The sequence below is a fragment of the Myxocyprinus asiaticus genome, chromosome 2 (genome assembly GCF_019703515.2).
Source record: "Myxocyprinus asiaticus isolate MX2 ecotype Aquarium Trade chromosome 2, UBuf_Myxa_2, whole genome shotgun sequence".
Taxonomy (NCBI): Eukaryota; Metazoa; Chordata; class Actinopteri; order Cypriniformes; family Catostomidae; genus Myxocyprinus; species Myxocyprinus asiaticus.
In genome coordinates this window covers 41,696,288-41,715,016 of record NC_059345.1, presented here as the reverse complement: position 1 = coordinate 41,715,016, position 18,729 = coordinate 41,696,288, and the positions used below count along the sequence as shown (strand labels likewise).

The 18,729-nt window shown below is 37.9% G+C and overlaps 1 protein-coding gene across 1 annotated transcript in view; it reads left to right on the top strand.

The window, feature by feature from the left end:
* The window catches only part of LOC127451633 (ubiquitin-protein ligase E3C-like), a 44,870-nt gene that overhangs the window by 13,502 nt on the left and 12,639 nt on the right, over positions 1–18,729 (top strand). Inside the window, exons 12-19 of the mRNA XM_051716472.1 lie at positions 1,253–1,339; positions 1,468–1,625; positions 2,576–2,802; positions 12,511–12,615; positions 12,900–12,987; positions 15,339–15,436; positions 16,331–16,463; positions 17,652–17,899. Of these exons, the coding sequence (XP_051572432.1) occupies positions 1,253–1,339; positions 1,468–1,625; positions 2,576–2,802; positions 12,511–12,615; positions 12,900–12,987; positions 15,339–15,436; positions 16,331–16,463; positions 17,652–17,899 (1,144 nt within the window). The remainder of the gene's footprint in view (positions 1–1,252; positions 1,340–1,467; positions 1,626–2,575; positions 2,803–12,510; positions 12,616–12,899; positions 12,988–15,338; positions 15,437–16,330; positions 16,464–17,651; positions 17,900–18,729) is intronic.

Below are 18,729 nucleotides of genomic sequence, written 5' to 3'. Positions count from 1 at the left end.
TCAGACTATACAAGGTCATTATAGTATCAAAGTTGTGTTAGTGTAAATAGCGTGCTTAGACTTGTCCATGGAAAGGTCTCATTAACAATGTATGTTTTGCCTGATGTTTTACTATTTAAAGACACAAAAAAAAAATGAAATTAAGAGTAGTATGCAGAGAACACAAAGATAAAATGAAGAACACATAAAAAAGATGAAAAAATTTCTTGTTAATATGAGATTATTTGATTTTCTAAAAATTAAAAAGTAATTACCTTTGCATTATCCTTTTTATCGATGTTTAGTTGCTAGTACTTCTTTTGAAATAATTTATTTGTTCATTTATTTACACATTTATTTATTTACAATTACAGATTTACATTTAATTTTTGGACCAGCTTCTCAGAAAAATCAGAGTGTTGTCTTTTTGTTGGTGTATCCTACTTTTGTAGTGTTGCATTCCAGTTATCAGTGCAAATTCTGCTATTTTTTATGTGTGTTATTTTACTGGATAAGTGCTGCTTGACATTAATACTGCACATAGGGGGAAATGATCTCAAACGTGTAACCAAATGAGCTTTATTGTGCGATTTATGGTGGATGTACACATTCTTATCTTAACCCCAATCCTAATCTTTTTTTTCTCTCCCAATTACTTCCAATTTCTTCTTTCACTCTTACAAAAAACAAGCATGCAGTAACTAGCAGAGCGATTTCTCACACCCTGGTGTCATGGCTGTTAGGCTTAATGACTTGGGTGACCTAAACGTAGTATCTAATTTGTGATTGCAACACTGCTTCTATGGTCAGGCAGTTGTGGTTGTGCAACATTGTCTCTCTGCCTGTCATTAACTTAAATGGAGCCCCCACAGGAACCACTGGTCTGTTTACGACCCTGGAGCAGACTGCTAGTTTACTAATGGAAGGTGCCTCACCTAAATAAAGCTTAATGGCTCATTTAATCTTTCCTGTGGTCACAAACACAAAGACGAGATGAGAGGTGGGCTAGAAATTCCAGTTCACTGGGTCTTTTTTTCTTTTTATTTTATATGAGTGCTGGAAATTTGGGAAGTTAAGGGTTTATGGGCAGGAGACGTGGTAATTTGAACATTTAGAGAGATGAATAATTCCTGAAGTAACTGTGAGTGAAAGTATTTGTGAATCATGTTTAGTAAGTATAGCTTTTGTATTTTTAGAGACTTGAATCTTTCAGTTGTTGTACTTCAGCTAGAAACCTTTACGCAGTCTTTTTTGTCTTTTTCATCTTTTTCAGGCTTTTGTACAGTTTAGCCTTTAATGCTCGCTTTCTTAGACACCTGTGGCACTTAATCACATCCATGAAGACTAAAATGATCACAGGGTGAGTTTTCTACATTGTCCTTTTTGTTGTTTGAAATTGTACCTGAATGTGATTCGATTGATCATATTTTCGAATATAATATTAAAGCATATTTTTTTTCTCTCTTTATTCACACACTCTTTTTGTAGGTCTATGGTTCTCCTGTTGCAGGTGATGTCTCGAGGTTCTCCAATGTCTCTGGAAGACTCGAACAGGATTATCCCTCTTTTCTATCTCTTTAGTTCACTCTTCAGTCATTCACTTATCTCTGTGCATGACAGCGAGTTCTTTGGCAGCTCAGCAGATGGTAAACATTTATTCTGTTTACTCATTCTGCATAAATACAGAAAATAGATTGGAAGTATTGAATGAAACTAGGGTTGTCAATCGATTATAATTAGATGAGGAAAGGGCCTCTTAATGCTGTTTGTTTAACAAAACAAGCCTAGATGGAACTTGTGACAGAAATCAAGTATTTTTCAGCCTAAGTAAGGCACATTTTAATCACCACAGAAGCACGGCAAGTCTTAACTATCTCCAAAAAACAGAATGAGATGGTTTTGTCTGCAAGCGCTTTTCATGTGGAGTTCAAAGCCGCGCTTGATGTTTGCGCTGACATCCTGACGCAAATCATGAACGTGGCTTCACGATTGCTGTAGTAAAGCAGATAGCCACAGTTTGCTGGCTGATTAATATTGTGGAGAATGAAAGTTTAAGAGATGTAATGCCCCTTGCAATGAATATGCAACCTATGTGGGAACTAGTTCTTTCAATTTGTCAAACTCCCACTTTGAAATGTTTAATGTTACTTGAATTGGTGCTATTTTATCTGCATTTCTATCTTTAAACTGTGGAAGGCTTTGTTTGGAAAATTTTAATAAAGCATTATATTGTTACGTATTCTTTTATTTTCTTTCCTAAGAAGGAAATAAATGCATTTTAACAGGAAAAGAAGTATATTTAGAGTCAAATTTCAGCACTTTCAAAATCTGCTATTAATTGTGATTAACTATGAAAAACGAGTGCGATTGATCGCAATTAAAAAAGTTCACATGCGTTAACTTTGACAGCTCTAGATGAAACATTATTTCATCTCTGATATACTGATGCACACCTCACACTGCATTGAATTCTGTCCCCTTTTCTTTATTTTGGCCTTATTTATTTTCCTGCACTCCTTAAACATTTTGCTTTGAACCTATAAAAATATGTACTGTATATTCATTACTACTAATTTTTCATTGTTTGTTTGGGCAGGTCAGTGCCAGTTGTCGATGATGCCCTTCTCTCTGGTAGAGTTGGTGACCTTGTCTCGATGTTTGCGGGATGCCTGTCTGGGCATCATTAAGCTGGCGTATCCTGAGACTAAGACAGAGCACAAAGAGGAGTATGTAGCAGCATTCCGCAGTGTTGGCGTGAAAACCAACAGCCAAGTACAGCAGCGCATTCAAGCTCAACAGAAACGATGGGTCCAGCTTTTTAAGGTGATTCACTATCCATCTGCATCTCAGACCCTCTTAGTGCCAGGTGAAATGAGTGCAAAATTCACTTGTGTTAGGTGCTGTAATTGAAAGGGATTAAACATTACTAGGACTGAGAAAAGTGTCACTACCCTTTATTCCCTATTCATTAGGGCTGATGTCCTTAGTGGATGATAAGCATTACTTTTAGCCAGGATGCTGTATTAGCAGTACTAACAACGTCTTTGATGACCTAATTAGATGTGTTGACAATTAATGAGGCGAATAGTCTCAGCATCTGTTAGGGCCATCAGTGCTGATCTGCCAAGCAGGAAGGCCACTCACTCTGGAAATTAATAGGTTGTTTGCCAAGACTAAGTGAGCTGAATAATGACATTAGGTTATTAGTCAGCTATCCCCACTCTCTCTCTTCCTCCATCGTTGTCTTCCTCATTTCACTTCGATCCTAGTGTCTTTGTTTCCATCCACATGTCAACATACAGTGTTTTCTCATTATTTGTTTGTGGTTAAACCAGATCTCTTTGCTCTGAATTGACACTATTACTTACTATCCTTTTGACATTTACCTCATTGACCTATTCTTGTCCCTCCATGTATCAACAGCTTTTCTTAAGCTGATCTGCTTTGCAACAATGTCAGTCAACATTTATATATAATATAATAATGAATGTCTTAATGATGCACCCAATATAAAATTAATGTAAAACAATATATAACATTGTACACTGTGCAGAAATCCTCTGTTTTTCCAGTAATTTGTGTTGTAGTCTTATTCAGAAATTTCACTTGTATACATATGCATGGGAGAAATCTCAGTGTGATTAAGGCAGTAGAAGGAAAGTCCCTCTTTACAGTTAAAAGTTATTTTTTTTTTTTTTGCGCTGAAGAAGCACCATTTATAAAACCATTGTCAGATTTTACTGCTGGTTTGAAATATGATAGTTTATCGTTATCTTGATTATACCGTCCCTTATGGAGATTTCAGTCTTTCCCCATTCAAGCAGATAGAAGCTGTACTTGTATCAATAGAATATAATTTCCCCATTAGGTGAAACAATTATGGCCGCAGAGTGACCTGACTTTGCTTTAAAGGGACATTGGTCTAAATGCTCTCCTTAAAGCAAGGTCCTCATTAAGAAAATCTGAATCTTTGCTAAAAAACCTGGGGGCCGCACAGTTTTAAAATGCTCTTTTGCAAACCTAAAGGTCAGTTTTCACCTGAAGAGTAAAGTTTTCAGTTTCACATTTAAAATTTACTCCTGAAGGGGAAAGCTGAGAGTGACAAATGGCACGTAATGTTTGAGTAATTATTTTAAAAGTTATTTCTGCAAATGACTTGTTCTGAGTGAAACACCTTGTTAAGTGAAGGTTCGGTGTTTGGGTTCTCCTAGATGAGTTAGTACAGCATACAAAAGGCTCTGATAGAATTCCACAAAAGAGGGCGGCAAATGCCTCCTGTCAGCTAAAAGACCCATTAAAGAAGTAAGAGCAGGAGAAATGCATTTCCCAAATTGAATGTGCAATTTACAGTCAGCTCTAACGATGTTGACCCCTCACACACTAATGTTTGCCTCCAGCCATGGGCCGTCCCTCCGGATGTTTTATCACTCCTATTGTCGAGCTATCTATTTAATTGAAAGAAGTTAATTGAATGAAAATGATCAACTAAGCTTGTATTAATATTGCTAATGGAACTTTCTTCTTGGCCGTGTTTGGAGAGGGATGTCACCACAAGAGTTTTGGAGAGACCCATTAAGGTCTGCACTTAACCCGATGTGCTAATTAAGCAATGCTTATTCATTCCACTTAGACAAGAAGAGCATTCTGACCCCCTGTCCCACATAGCCACAGCAACAGAGTTTTGCTCTTGCCATTATTATGGACTCTCTGGTGTTAGCGTGCCTTGGTGAGAGATTGATAGGTATTCTCTAGAAATGGCCAGAGGTTTGTTTGACACTCTAGGAGAAAGAAGTCTAGAAGTAAATTTGGATGAATCTAGGATGTAGAGATTAATTGCCCAATGCTTGAAGACAATGAAATAAAATCCCCAATTGGTCGTTTTCTTTTATTTAATTTTTTTTATATCCATTAGAACAGTGTTTCCCAAACTGGGGTACGTGAGGTGACAATGGGGGTACACGAATACAATTCTGAGATTTATCGTTCTTTTAATTTCATCACAGTCTAAAATAACATTCAAACCCAGTTTATGTGTTTCTCACTGGCAAAAATAATTTTGTGTGCCCTCTAGTGTAGAAACACCAAAATAATGTATCTTAGTAATGATACTTAATGTATCATAAAGGTCAGATAAATATTAAATTAAATAACCCTATCTTTTGTGGTAAAATAAAATGCATCTACTCATGCGTTGTGCGTCACACAAGTATCTTTTTTCGCCAGCCCAGTACACTGCTAGGTGACGTAGCTTAGTGATAGCAAGTAAAATTGATACTTCACTGTTTTACCAGACTCGCACATGTCAGTTGTCCACGATTTAATTTGTCTGTTTTTTTATTTTTTACTCACAGTTTAAAATGTAATTTGTATTTAAGGTTAGATGCATAGGGAGTTTTGACTCGAAAGCTTTGATGACAGGTGTCAGACATCCGGTGCAGCCAAATAATTTTCCACATTCACATGCAGTAATTTTCACTTGCATTTGCTTGCACGTTAGACCTGCTTTTACATTGTTGGATGATGTTTTCTCAGCAAATGAGCACAACTTTGCTAACAGTGTCAAATGTGACATAAAAAAGCACCTTAAGCTGACCGCGCAATTGCACAGATACTTACCCGCAATGCTCAAAGTCGGCCGGCAATGCTGTACCTGCAATGATGCGCAATTCCAGGCACAGAACTGAACGCTATTATTGCGTACCGTGACGCAATGGGGGGGAGTTTTCAAGTTATGCAGTTATATCATATCTAGCATACCCATCTCAATCAGTAAGCCATTTATTCAATATGTATATGATTAATATAACATGTACAAAACATGTACAAATATAACTTGTTTAATATAAGAGAGTTGTTTTACAAAGATAATTGTGTTAAATATACATATTTCCAAAATACCTTGTGTGAATGTTATCTATGTGTTAGAGAGGGGGTACGTGAAAGGATGTTGAATGTTTGGAGGGGTATGCTACTGTAAAAAGTTTGGGAACCACTGCATTAGAAGAATCTAGCCTAGGCTTAGTCCATAAAATTTTGCCATGTTCATGCCATCTCATCATTGTTCAGTGCATGTTTCTTCTAAGCGACTACTAGTTAAACCTTTTTGTGACATATTATGGATACAGAGGGTCTTAAGGCTTTAAGGCCGAACAACGAACGGTTTTATTTAGAACAAAATCTGGCCAAAAAAAAGGTGTTTTTGCATTAGTTTCGTTAGTTCGTAGCAGCTCACCTGGGCGAAGTTTTAGGAAAACTTCTAACTGGCTGCTAAACACCTTCTTACTGCCATTGGTCCATGTCATCAGTAGGTGTGACCTATGTTCGTGTAGATACATTTTCCAAGACCAATTTTTTGGGATTTAAGCCCGAAGGGCTAGAAACCCTATTGTTTTTGTTAGGATTATTAGGGGCCAAGCACTGAAAGTGCATAGGCACCTGTCGTAATCGTTAGTGTTGTTGTTGTTGTTCTTCTTCCGCCACTGAGTCTATGGCAACCCATAGAACCGTATGCGGGAAAGTTGTGAAATTTGGCACACAGATAGAGGACAGTCTGAACATTAACTGGAGCAAATTTTGTGTCTCTAGCGCCAAACCCTCTTGTGCCACCAACTGCCCAAAATTTCACATGTTTATGCTAATAACTTTTGAACCGTAAGTGTTAGAATCAAAATTCTTCTTTCATCTGATTCCTTGGCTTGAGACAAATCGATTGTCTTCATTTTCCCTATGTCGTCATTTTCCATCTTGAAAATTGTTCCGCCATTTTGAATTTTCCGTTCGTCCGATTTGCACGAAAATTGAATCAGATCAACTTCAGACCAGGCTGACAAAAAGTTATGGAATTCAAGCTGATTAGTCAAACGGTTCTCGAATAACACGTGAACAAATTCGACGTAGAACACGGCAAATTTGACGTGAGGCTATTTCTCCCCAAATGACAACCATGACCTGAGGGTACCTGCACAGTTTCGGCACAGTGCCACCTAATGGTCACGAGATATGAAAATGCATATTTATGCGTATAACTTCTGAATAGTTTCATCTAACATCACAAATCTGGTCTTGTTAGATTCTGTGCAGTTTTCACATGTCAGCCATTTTGGACATTGCCCATTTTGAATTTTGTTGTAAAATGCTTTATTTTTCAAACGCATTGACATATCATTATGAAACTCGTTGTGTGTCATTGGCACAACTGAAGGTACTCAAAGTTTTGGGACAGCGCCACCTTCTGGTCAAAAGTTAAACCAAATTTTCATAAAATGCTAATAACTTTTGATTACTTTGTGCTATTGAGATCAGTCTTGGTAGATTCCGTGGGTCATGCCGAGAACGTGGATACCAAATATGCCATGATCGATCGAACTTATCAGTCCTTTAATATTCATTAAATAATATTCATGGTTTTTCAACCATTTAAAATCATGACCAGATTGCTTTACTTATTTTTTTTTTTTTGCTATTGTTGTGCCTAATAATGTTTGATGTGCTTGGCTCCTTAATTGCTGCTTGCAGCTATATTTTTTTATTATTATTCTTTTGCCCTAAAACTGATTTTGCAGACCAAACCATAAGGCCTAGAGACTTGAATCTATGGGGAATGGTAGTACTCTGGCTGGCTAGCCAAACACAGAATCAGCCCGTTCTGCCCATAGGTGGCGCTATAGTGAAGAAATTAAAAATACTTTTTGGACCCTAACTCTTGAACCGTACATGCTAGAAACAAAATTCTTCTTTTTCCCTGTGATTCCCTTCATCATGACATCATTTTGCCCCCTCTAAAATTTTTGCTCAGCCCTTTTGAAAAATGAACTAGTCCTAGGGTGAACTCTAACCCTTTTTTGAACTAGTCCTAGGGTTAACTCTAACCCTTTTTTGAACTAGTCCTAGGCCATTCGACCGATCGGAACCAAACCAGTGCAGAAAGATTCTCTGGAGTCCCAATATTAAAAATTATTTGAACTTTCGATTCATCGTCTCAAAGGTACACGAAAACGTACATAGTGGGCATGGCCACTTTAACTAAAATGGTTATAACTCTTATACAGAATGAGATATCATCACCAAATTTTGGACACTTATGTATGTGGCCATTCTGAGGACACTAACAAAAAATCTCTGCCTCTTGGTGGCACTATAACAGTTAGGAATGTAAAAAATGCAATATCTCTGTGCTTCCTAGCCTGATGGTTCTGACAATTAAGGCACTTTATCATTGTTTTACGTGCTAAAGGACTGTCTTATTAATACTTAATATCAATTGCATATGTACTTAAAGGACCTTAATAGCTTTAACCGCATTTATTGCTGCTTGCAGCTATATTTTTGTATTTTTTTTATTTATTTTTTTTATTAGTCTACAAAAGGAATCAAGTACTACTCAAATACTCTCAAGTGCCCATTCATTCATGTGCCATCTGCAGTGAATGCCAAAGTAAGATATGCCTCTCTTAACATCATTCTTTTCTGAAAGTCTGAATTTTGGCCATTAACACTCTTTTATACACACATATTTGCAGTAGTATTAGTGTCATCATATATTACAATAACAGAGTGTAATCGGCACATATTATGGCTGTATATAGCGTGTTAGCTCAATAGCTCCATGAATTCAGAATGTAAACTAGACAAATAAAAAATGTTCTACTGCATATATATTACTTTAAATCATCATCAAGTGTTTAAAAAAGCATGTTTTACTGATCCGGTGTGGATTCTATTAATTCTAATTAATATCTATTAATTGATAACACATTTTAATGTCACATTAGTTCAGGTTTTATTGAGCGTCCTCATATTTAAATTTACTTCTAAATGCCTCCCACAGCAGTCTGGTGGGTGTCTGAATTCGCAAACAGTATAACGTTGCTCGGCTGTTTAGAATTTATTTTTGCCGCTGAACAAAGAAGAACTTCTCCGGAAGTATATTGGTATTTCATAAGAATCTGCAAGCTTTAAAAAGATTTAGAAATGTTCACTTAGGCCACGTCCACACTAATGCTTCCTTCATGTGCTATATAAATATGAATAAATACGAGTCTCCCACTCGGAAGTTGCACATGAACGACCCCTCGAGTCCTAATTGCAACTGGAAAACTCTGAGATAATTTTAATACCTGAGTTTTAAAACAAGATACATGTACTTGAGAAGCAACATATAAGACATTTAGACTTGCTTTAAGAGAATGTATCTTAACTATAGAGTTGTGCTCAAAAGTTTGCATACCCTGGCAGATATTGTGAAATTTTGGCATTGATTTGAAAATATGACTGATCATGCAAAAAAAAATTCTTTTATTTAAGGATAGTGATCATATGTAGCCATTTATTATCACATAGTTGTTTGGCTCCTTTTTAAATCATAATGATAACAGAAATCACCCAAATTGCCCTGATCAAAAGTTTACATACCCTTGAATGTTTGGCCTTGTTACTGACACACAAGGTGACACACACAGGTTTAAATGGCAATTAAAGGTTAATTTCCCACACCTGTGGCTTTTTAAATTGCAATTAGTGTCTGTGTAGAAATAATCAATGAGTTTGTTACCTCTCATGTGGATGCACTGAGCAGGCTAGACACTGAGCCATGGGGAGCAGAAAAGAACTGTCAAAAGACCTGCGTAACAAGGTAATGGAACTTTATAAAGATGGAAAAGGATATAAAAAGATATCCAAAGCCTTGAAAATGCCAGTCAGTACTGTTCAATCACTTATTAAGAAGTGGAAAATTCGGGGATCTCTTGATACCAAGTCAAGGTCAGGTAGACCAAGAAAGCTTTCAGCCACAACTGCCAGAAGAATTGTTCGGGATACAAAGAAAAACCCACAGGTAACCTCAGGAAAAATACAGGCTGCTCTGGAAAAAACAGTGTGGTTGTTTCAAGGAGCACAATACGACGATATTTGAACAAAAATGAGCTGCATGGTCGAGTTGCCAGAAAGAAGCCTTTACTGCACCAATGCCACAAAAAAGCCTGGTTACAATATGCCCGACAACACCTTGACATGCCTCACAGCTTCTGGCACACTGTAATTTGGAGTGATGAGACCAAAATAGAGCTTTATGGTCACAACCATAAGCACTATGTTTGGAGAGGGGTCAACAAGGCCTATAGTAAAAATAATACCATCCCCACTGTGAAGCATGGTGGTGGCTCACTGATGTTTTGGGGGTGGGGGTGAGCTCTAAAGGCACGGGGAATCTTGTGACAATTGATGGCAAGATGAATGCAGCATGTTATCAGAAAATACTGGCAGACAATTTGCATTCTTCTGCACGAAAGCTGCGCTCTTGGACTTTCCAGCATGACAATGACCCTAAGCACAAGGCCAAGTTGACCCTCCAGTGGTTAAAGCAGAAAAAGGTGAAGGTTCTGGAGTGGCCATCACAGTCTCCTGACCTTAATATCATCGAGCCACTCTGTGGAGATCTCAAACGTGCGGTTCATGCAAGACGACCAAAGACTTTGCATGACCTGGAGGCATTTTGCCAAGACGAATGGGCAGCTATACCACCCGCAATCTACAGAGGTTAGTTCACTCTCCGTCTCTGTAGCGGATGTAACCCGATCCTTCCGACGGGTGAATATCCGCAAAGCCGCGGGCCCAGACGGCATTCCGGGCCGCGTCATCAGAGCGTGCGCGAACCAGCTGGCTGGTGTTTTTATGGACATTTTCAACCTTTCCCTCTCTTTGTCTGTAGTCCCCACATGCTTTAAAACATCCACCATTGTGCCTGTACCAAAACAATCAAAAATAACTTGTTTAAATGACTGGCGTCCTGTTGCTCTGACCCCCATCATCAGCAAATGTTTTGAGAGACTAATCAGAGATTACATCTGCTCTGTATTGCCACTCAATCTTGACCCGCTGCAGTTTGCTTACCGCAACAACCGCTCCACTGATGATGCCATTGCATCTACAATACACACTGCTCTCTCCCACCTGGAAAAAAAGAACACTTATGTGAGAATGCTGTTTATAGACTACAGCTCAGCATTCAACACCATAGTGCCCTCCAAGCTAGATGAGAAACTCCGGGCTCTGGGCTTAAACAGCTCGCTGTGCAGCTGGATCCTGGACTTCCTGTCAAGCAGACGCCAGGTGGTTAGAATAGGCAGAAACATCTCCTCATCACTAACCCTCAACACTGGAGCCCCGCAGGGCTGTGTTCTCAGCCCACTACTGTATTCCTTGTACACACATGACTGTGTGGCAACACATAGCTCCAATGCCATCATTAAGTTTGCTGATGACACAACGGTGGTAGGTCTGATCACTGACAATGATGAAACAGCCTACAGAGAGGAGGTGCACACCCTGACACACTGGTGTCAGGAGCACAACCTCTCCCTCAACGTCAGTAAGACAAAGGAGCTTGTGGTGGACTTCAGAAGAAAAGACAGAGAACACAGTCCCATCACCATCAATGGAGCACCAGTGGAGAGAGTCAGCAGCTTCAAGTTCCTGGGTGTCCACATCACTGAGGAACTCACATGGTCTGTCCACACTGAAGTCGTTGTGAAGAAGGCTCATCAGCGCCTCTTCTTCCTGAGACGGCTGAGGAAGTTTGGAATGAACCGCCACATCCTCACACAGTTCTACACCTGCACTGTGGAGAGCATCCTGACTGGCTGTATCTCCGCCTGGTACGGCAATAGCACCGCCCACAACCACAAAGCACTGCAAAGGGTGGTGCAAACTGCCAGACACATCATCGGAGGTGAGCTTCCCTCCCTCCAGGAAATATATACAAGGCGGTGTGTGAAAAAAGCTTGGAGGATCATCAGAGACTCCAGCCACCCGAGCCATGGGCTGTTCTCACTGCTACCATCAGGTAGGCGGTATCGCAGCATCAGGACCCACACCAGCCGACTCCATGATAGCTTCTTCCCCCAAGCAATCAGACTTTTGAACTCTTGATCTCCCACGATCAAAATACATCAGCACTGCACTTTATTACCCTTACTCTTATATCTCACACCGGACTGTCATAAATTATATTATTATTATTATATTATGTTCTCTCTTAACAACTGACTATCAACCGACAACCTGAATGTCAATACAGTACAATACTGTACATTCTATATATACAGTGCATATATATATACACTATATTGCCAAAAGTATTCGCTCACCCATCCAAATAATTGAATTCAGGTGTTCCAATCACTTCCATGGCCACAGGTGTATAAAATGAAGCACCTAGGCATGCAGACTGCTTCTACAAACATTTGTGAAAGAATGGGCCGCTCTCAGGATCTCAGCGAATTCTCGTGCTCCATCATTAGAGTTTAATGTGATCTCATGTTACGTTAAATGAGATCAAATGACTATTCGACAACAAAACTTTTTGTCGACAGTTTTTTATTGCTGACGTTGTTGATAATGTTGACTAATCGTTTCAGCCCTAGTTTCCAGCTGAAAACGTATTGGTGATACATTTTTGTTAGTTGTTTTAACAAGGGTACCACTACTGTTCTTAAAATGTGCTGAACATTATGTTTTGGATGTGTGTTATAAAAGGTGATTACCAACCTTGTGAAAATGTTGAAAGCACGAGATATTCGAAGACCTTTCTGTCCATCGGGTCACTGGCTCTCTGATGAGGTCAACATCAGGGCTGACAAGGTAAATTAAGAATAAAAATGTGTGTTTAATACCTGTTATAAAATTACTTGTTTTACAACAAAGGGATGGAACAGACTGTTAAAGTCAAGAATCTAAGGACAGCAGTGTTTTTATTAACAGTAAATACTTGATTAAACTAGATAAAGGCAATTGCAGAGTCCTTGATTAGTGTTATGTTCTGTTATTGAATGGAAAGTGTTCGCTTTTTAAAGAATAAATGCAATTTATTATGAATTGAAATGTGATGTACATGCAAAACTGTTTTGTGTGTTTGTGTGTTGTAGGTGACTCAGCTCTATGTGCCCTCCGCAAGACATGTGTGGAGAGCAAGGAGAATGGGACGTATTGGACCGCTTCAGTCCACATTAGATGGTAAGATTTGATTTGAAGAACAACCACATGTGAATCTGAATGCGTATTTATGAAGTGTCAATTTGTTCTAAGTGCCTAGAAGCCTCCAGTGTTATGGAATGAAAACAAACAAAATGTATGAAAACAACGAAATAAAAAAACATAGCTTAACTTTCATGTGGCCATTTCATTACAAATCACGACACAACAATCCAGAGGGTGTTAAAGTTAAGTAGCAATCATGCATCTGATATTGTCCATGCCACCCTTGAGCATATGTGCTTAAAAATTCAATTAGCCAAAGGCAGGACACATCTGGCTGCCTGTTTGTCTGGACCTTTTTCATTTCCCTAAATGGACTTTCGAGGTAGTGACGAATGGCTCTTGTATTGACCATGCTACGCCATATTTCTCCACCAAGATGTCCCTTTGATGGCGGGTTGGTGGAGAGAGAGAGAGGACTGACTAATTGAGTCCACCATTCTAGCAACGTATCAGATGAATGACACTCCTCATCTGCTGCTTCGGCAGTTTTTTTTCCTGTGTTCGAAACGTTTGTAGGACAGAGTTTTAATACAAAACAAATGTCTCCGTAATGGAGAGAGAAGACAGGTGGATTGGAAAATCGCTGTTGAGTTAATTAAAATTGTGTGGTAGGAAAGATGTAGACTGAATTGAGCGACCTTTAATGGGATGGTCTGTAAATACCGCATTCAGCAAGGCTAGAAGTAGACCATATTTAAGGTAGCGCAGGTTTACAGAAGCAAATAAATTAGATCTTTTACAACAGACACATTTAGACCCACAGTCATTGTCTTTGTATAAATGAGATATATATTTTATTTCCATTTAGTCAATTCTGTTGTAAAGGGCATTGCTTAGGAATGCTAATGTAAACCATGTTAAGGTGGGGAAGCATTTTTGAGGGTTGACTAGTAGTATATTTGTCTAGATGATGAATAGTGAGTGTTAGAGATTGACTGTCAACAGGATGGATGAAGATTAGAGGTAGAACGATAGTGGATTTTGCCGATACCGATATCTAAGATGGTGGGGAAAGGCTGATAACCGATTATTCGGCCAATAGTTTTTAAAATTGATTTGAAGTGTCAAAAAAATGTCTTGTTCTTTCCTTACTATGATGGGCACAGACAAAGAGTCCTAAATGAATAATATCCCAGATGCAGTTTATTGTTCAACCAAAATCCCAAACATAACCAGAAAATTTGGTGCATAGCACAGGACTTTAAGTATAAACAAGCCTGAAACACAACAGGGACTCTTATTTTGAAATGATGAAAAACTATTGGTAACTATCGCCATAGATTTTTGCCGATAACAATAGTTGCAAAAAGCAACTATCGGCACTGATTAATTGATAAAACCGACACATCGGTCTACCTCTAATGAAGATGAATGATTAATAAACTAATGGGAAGACCCCTTACGGTAAAAAAAACACATTGGGTTAGGTGAATATATTTTCATAATATTTGTAGATTTTTTTTTTTTGTGGCCTTTGATAGGAGGGGTGAGCAGAATTGTGAAATGACACAAGCCAGATTTTAAACTCGCATTGCCCACATATGAGAGCTGCAGTTTAATATGTACACTCACTGAGCACTATATTAGGAACACTATGGTCCAAATAAAGTGCATGACGTGGTCTTTTGCTGTTGTAGCCCATCCGCCTCAAGGTTCGACATGTTGTGCATTGAGATGCTATTCTGCTCACTACAATTGTACAGAGTGGTTATCTGAGTTACCGTAGCCTTCCTGTCAACTCAACAGTCTGGCCATTCTCTGTTAACCTCTCTCATAAACAAGGAGTTTCTGTCCACAGAACTGCTGCTCACTGGATGTTTTTTTGTTTTTGGCACCATTCTGAGTAAACAGTGTAAACACCGAGAATGTTGTGCGTGAAAATCCCAGGAGATCAGCAGTTACAGAAATATTCAAACCAGCCCGTCTGGCACCAACAATTATGCCACGGTCGAAATCACTGAGATCGCATTTTTCCCCATTCTGATGATTGATGTGATCATTAACTGAAGCTCCTGACTCGTATCTGCATGTTTTTATGCATTGCACTGCTGCGACATGTTTGGCTGATTAGATAATCACATGAATAAGTAGGTGTAGAGGTGTTCCTAATACGAACATGTGCACAAACTGCTAGGCCATGACTCCAACATATTTGGATATATTTAATGAAGATAGCTTTAGAGATAAAAGTAGTGTTTTTTTTTTTTTTTTTTTTTTTTTTATCTGGATGTTTTTTTTTTTTTTTTGTAAAGAAATTTTGTGAAAGACATTGTATGGAAAATAAAGGCTAACAGAGATTTGCTTCATTTTGTTTTTTCCCCCCTTAGTTGGACTACAGCCTCCACCACTGTCAGTATCAGAGGAGAGACACTTGGCTATCCTCACTGAATTGCCCTTTGTTGTGCCCTTTGAGGAGAGAGTGAAGGTAAGACAGCCGTCATTGATATAGAATAGAGTTTGTTTCACTGTCTTTGGACTGTCATGCAACACTTGTTTTTAAAGTTTTCATCCGTGTATTGAAAAGAAGGTAGAAAAGTACATTTATTATATTTTCCCAAACCTTTTTGTTTTTTTGTTTCAGATTTTAAAGGGCTAGTTCACCCTAAACTGAAAATTCTCATCATTTACTCACCCTCATGCCATCCCAGATGTGACTTACTTTCTTCTGCTGAAAACAAATGATGATTTTCAGAAGAATATCTCAGCTCTGTTGGCCCTTTCAATGCAAGTGAATGATGATCAGACCAAACTCCAAAAATCACATAAAGGCCACATAAATGTAATCCATACGACTCCAGAGGTTAAATCCATATCGTCAGAAGCAATATGATAGGTGTGGGTGAGAAACAGATCAATATTTAAGTCCTTTTTACTATAAATCTCCACTTTCACATTATTTCAAATTTTAAAAGTGAAAAAAGGACTTAAATATTGATCTGTTTCTCACCCACACCTATCATATTACTTCTGAAGACATAGATTAAACCACTGGAGTCCTATGGATTACTTTTATGTGGCCTTTATATGATGATTTCTGGAGCTTCAAAGGTCTGATCACCATTCACTTGCATTGTGAGGAGCAACAGAGCTGAGATATTCTTCTGAAAATCTTCGTTTGTGTTCAGCTGAAGAAGAAAAAGTCATACACATTTGGGATGGTATGAAGGTGAGTAAATGATGAGAGAATTTTCATTTTTGGGTGAACTATCCCTCTAAACACCATCAAGAAACTAAATGAACACATGCTCTATGCAAGCATTTGGGTATATACCAGTATGTGAAGTTTCTCAGCAAAACATTGTCTCATAATGTCTTTTAGATTTTCCAGAAATTGATCTATGCTGATAAGCGGGAGGTGCAAGGAGAGGGTCCTTTTTTGGATGGAGTTAACCTCACCATTCGACGGAACTACATCTATGAAGATGCATATGAAAAATTGTCCCCTGAGAATGGTAATCAAGGGAAAACGTACCCCTCAAACCCCTCATTACTCTTAATTATTATATAAATAATTATTTAGTAAAAGAATATTTAGCATACCAACATTTAAACAATCCTTCTTGGTGTCCCTACAATTTTAGTATAACAACGTATTGGATTATAAATTGTTTTTGATGGTAAATTGATTGTTCACTGTGTTTCCTTAGTACCAAGTATAAATTAATGACAATACAATTGTAAATCAAAAGTATTATTTATGATGGCCACCAACATCTTTTGGTGTGGGATAAAGAAAAAGCATTTAGCTTGCTTGGACAAAATAATTCCTAACAGCTCTCAACAAGACCCATTGTGATTTAGGGCCAGTTGTCTTGTTGATTGTAAGAAATTGTAGTGTAATAAAATTATTATTATTTGTTTTGCACCAGACATTTTTTTTAATGTGACATGGAAAACAAACCTGTCGTTTTTTGTGTTCATTTTTGCTCAACTCTAAAGTATAAACCTTTTTCAGTTTAAAACTATAATGTTTGGCAAATGTTTTATGATTTAAAGCCAATGCAGGGTGACAGCAGGTAATCAAATGTGTCTGGTTGTTTTGGAAATATTTTCTCAGACATAATAATTAAAAAAGGATACATAAAAACACCTTAGATCAATTTCTGGTGGGGTTTATGTTCTGTGTGCTGGAGTTATTTAGGTAAGAACTGTGATGGGCTGCCACAGTGAAGTGTATGATTAAAAGCAGTGGTTACAATGATAGACGTCTGTGTCTACGAAGCTGTTGTTGTTGAGATTTATTATCAGTAATTAATTTTCCTGAAAGATGACCTTTTTGATTTGAATGTAGCTCAGGTCAGTGTGAGCTTTCAAGGTTATATATTTAGGGGAATATAATTCGTCTGCGTTCTTGTAACACATGCCAGTTTTGGTTTCACCTCTCTCTTTGTTTAAATAAAGGTGCATTTAGTTGGCAAGCATTTCATTTCATTGTGGAATAAAGTAACCAGAACATGTTTATTTGATTATCTAGTTTTGCCACATGCATTCATAAACAAGTTTTTATTTTGAGAAACAAAATAAAAATACATGTATTATTTTCAATACTCCTCAGTTCACTCCAGACCAATTTAAAGACTTGTTAAATAGTCTTGATAGAGCTTTGCATGTCTCAAATGGCCTCTCTCTGTTTATTTCAGAGCCTGATCTAAAGAAGAGAATCAGGGTTCATCTGCTCAATGCTCATGGGCTAGATGAAGCTGGCATTGATGGTGGAGGAATATTCAGAGAGTTTTTGAATGAGTTGTTGAAATCGGGTTTTAACCCAAACCAAGGCTTCTTTAAGACAACTAATGAAGGGCTTCTCTATCCGAACCCCACAGCAGAGATGCTTGTGGGAGAATCCTTCACCCGCCACTACTACTTCCTCGGCCGGATATTGGGAAAGGTAGGGCAGATTTCCAGAAGGCCACATAATGTATTGCATATCCACACCTTGACTGGTGTGGCTATTCACTATAATTTACTAAAAATGTATTTATCTTTTCAATGGAGACCATATACAGCAAGTTAAAATTTTGCACTCTTGCAGTGGCTCTTCATTGGATTCTCTGTTGCTCTTGCCCTCTTTGTTGTCTTCATCTGTCTTTCAGTCACATACACACTCAAACACAAACAAGGTCATCTGGATAAATGCTGAAGTTCAAAGTTCAGGTTCAATCAGTGGTCTCAGGCTGAGTGGCTTAATTACCATTATAGATCTTATGCATTTTATTTACGAGGTCACTGGAGTTTAAAGTTTATTTGTGACCTTTTGATCCAAATGATTTTTTCCTTGTCTGATATTATGTAAGATCATTTTGGAGATAATCTCTAAGAAACCTCATGCACAATATTAGAAATGTATGGTCACTTGTAAATTGAATAGTTTTCTCACAATTACATTGCTTTGTCCAATAGTGTCATTATATAATTTAGAAAATATAAATTTGCTGCAAGAATGTTCAGGTTCCAAGTTTTGCAATTTGAGAGGATCATGTGTTTTTATGTATAGACGTACTATACAATGCTATGGCACAATCAGCAATTATAATACAAAAGTAGACATTGTCAGAGTATATCTGTAGTTGACATCAAATACTTCTAAGAGGTTGACATGTCCTGCAATGAGTCATACTCCATCTAAAACAATTTTTACAGCATTTTGCTAATTAGAATTATAATGCTGATGGTTTTATGACCATGTTAATTGAAAGACTACATGGTGAAAAAACTTGA